Here is a 2,115-nt window from a genome sequence, read left to right on the forward strand (position 1 = left end):
ATTATTATTATAAAACTACAAGCAGTTGAAGATAAAACATGAAAGTGAAAATAAAATTGTTTTTAAATTTTGGCAAGTCAGACAATTCATATAAAATAACATTTGTGTTAAATAGGAGGCTTAATGTGTTATTTTTGTTTCTGACATTGTTTTATTATCACCACTTTTATTACACAGCATTCACGATTAAATGCAGCAAAATAAACTAATTCAAAGGTAACAGATCTTTGTAATATTTGGTTTATTTACATAAAGACTAATTTCTGGGTGTTCGGCCCCTGAGCTGTTGGCCTGCATTAACTGTGGCCCCCGGAGCAATTCAGTTGCATTGGCCTGCTTTAAGTTTTCTTTAATAATTTAAAAAAAAGTTTAGTAAAACTTTTTGTAGACTTCATAGATCAGCTACCTTTTGGCTAAAATGATGTATACTATAATTGTTACATAAATATATAGCTGACACTGCTACTCATCATTCAAATCATAAAGGGTCTATGAATTGTAAAACCTGTCGTTAGAGGTCAAAAGTTTTTATTTTGCAGGATGCAGCTACTTAAAGCCGTCCGAGTCGACATGTCTGCATTAGGAAGTCATAAATCTAAGATGCTGATGGCTAAGATTTTAAATTTAAAGGCTTGATGTGACAGATGAATCAATGACGTCACGATGATTGCTTGCACACTTATAATCCCAGGACGCATTTTCCAGTTTTTTTTTTTTTTTTTTGTCTAACCACTCAGAGTCCGCTGCACATACTTGCGTTGTGATCATGACGATCTTTAGAATCTGGACCCCCATTTTCCAGGGTATGTGTCGTCGGGCCCGGTACTTCTCACACGGGCTCATGAAGTAGTACCTCAGGTCATCTCTCAGGCTCTCCTCCTCCTTGACTAGATCTTGAGTCATGTCAGTGCTGCAACAAAAAAAAAAACAGTAACATCACACCGGAGCAGATGACAAACAGAAACTTGTGCACAAGTGTTGCAGACTTGAGATAAAGTGTGCAAGAAAGTTTTTTTTTAATGTGCCTGTGAAGGGGGGTGTAATGACTGTAAGGCTAAAAATGAGGAAGTGAAAATGTGAGAAAGCAGTAATTTCACAGGAAACAGGTTTTTAGTTCTTCTAAATCTATATTAAATCTATAATACAGTTCTGTGTTCAGTACACATTATGTGCTGAACATCTGAGCTTGCATTCAGAGAGTAAACTGGGGTCAAGTCCAAGGTTGGTTCAGTGAGTGAAGGCCTACTTTAAATATTTCCCCTGAAGTTTGCCAACAACAGCCACAGACAGTACACAAATCTCAAACTGGATTTTCTTTCTGAACTTTATAAACTACGTTTTACAGGTAAAAACTCATCAACTCGGTCGCCTTTTAACCAACTAAAAAGTTCCTTTTGAATCTTATTTAAAAACAAAAAACATTTAGTTTTTCATTTTGACTAAAGTCCACCCAGGAGTTCGGGTCATCCTCATTTAAATAACTTAAAGTCCTGCAGCAGGTTTTAACGCAGCGAACCTACCTGACAGGCTTGCTTCTATCCAAATAACGAACGAGAAGCTCCATGACTGACGACCCCCGTGGACGAGATCATTTGCACGAATGTGGCTGTCACCCAGCCCGACCGACACTTCCCTCACACCGCAGACAACAGCTCAGCTTTGACTGTGAGCACGCGGTGTCCCGTCAGCCAATCAGGAGGCGAGTTTCGAGCGACCCTCAGGTGCGCAATCTACAGAGAGAAGGCTGTATGGAAGACCAAAGCTGACCCCCCCAAAAAATACAAATAATTAAAATGTGTTAAAATGAAAAAACAAATAATGAAGAAACAATAAAATCTAAAATTATATAAAAGTAGCGTTTAAAAGTAATTATATACACTCCTGATCAAATTCTTAAGACCAGTCAAAAAAGTGCAAGAATTTGCATTTTGCACTATTGGATCTTAAGAAGGGTCTAAGTAGAGCTTCACAATGTTAAAAGAAGAAATCAGTGCAAGAGACAAGAAATTTTGAGCAGGGAATTGTCTGAAAACTGCATTTACACTCAAACATGATTTTTTTCAGCTGATCAAAAGTTTGACCATAGCTCAAAAAAACCCGAACCCCCCCAAAAAA

At 37.5% G+C, this 2,115-nt stretch overlaps 1 protein-coding gene across 1 annotated transcript in view; it reads right to left on the minus strand.

Annotated features, from left to right (window-relative positions):
- The window catches only part of mcoln2 (mucolipin TRP cation channel 2), a gene marked incomplete in the record, with an annotated part of 18,860 nt that extends 17,209 nt beyond the window's left edge, over positions 1-1,651 (minus strand). The window contains 2 exon segments of the mRNA XM_014000212.1: positions 754-910; positions 1,521-1,651. Coding sequence (XP_013855666.1) covers positions 754-910; positions 1,521-1,564 — 201 coding nt within the window.
- Between the last annotated feature and the right edge of the window lie 464 nt (positions 1,652-2,115).

The sequence above is a fragment of the Austrofundulus limnaeus genome, unplaced genomic scaffold (genome assembly GCF_001266775.1).
Source record: "Austrofundulus limnaeus strain Quisiro unplaced genomic scaffold, Austrofundulus_limnaeus-1.0 Scaffold8, whole genome shotgun sequence".
NCBI lineage: Eukaryota > Metazoa > Chordata > Actinopteri > Cyprinodontiformes > Rivulidae > Austrofundulus > Austrofundulus limnaeus.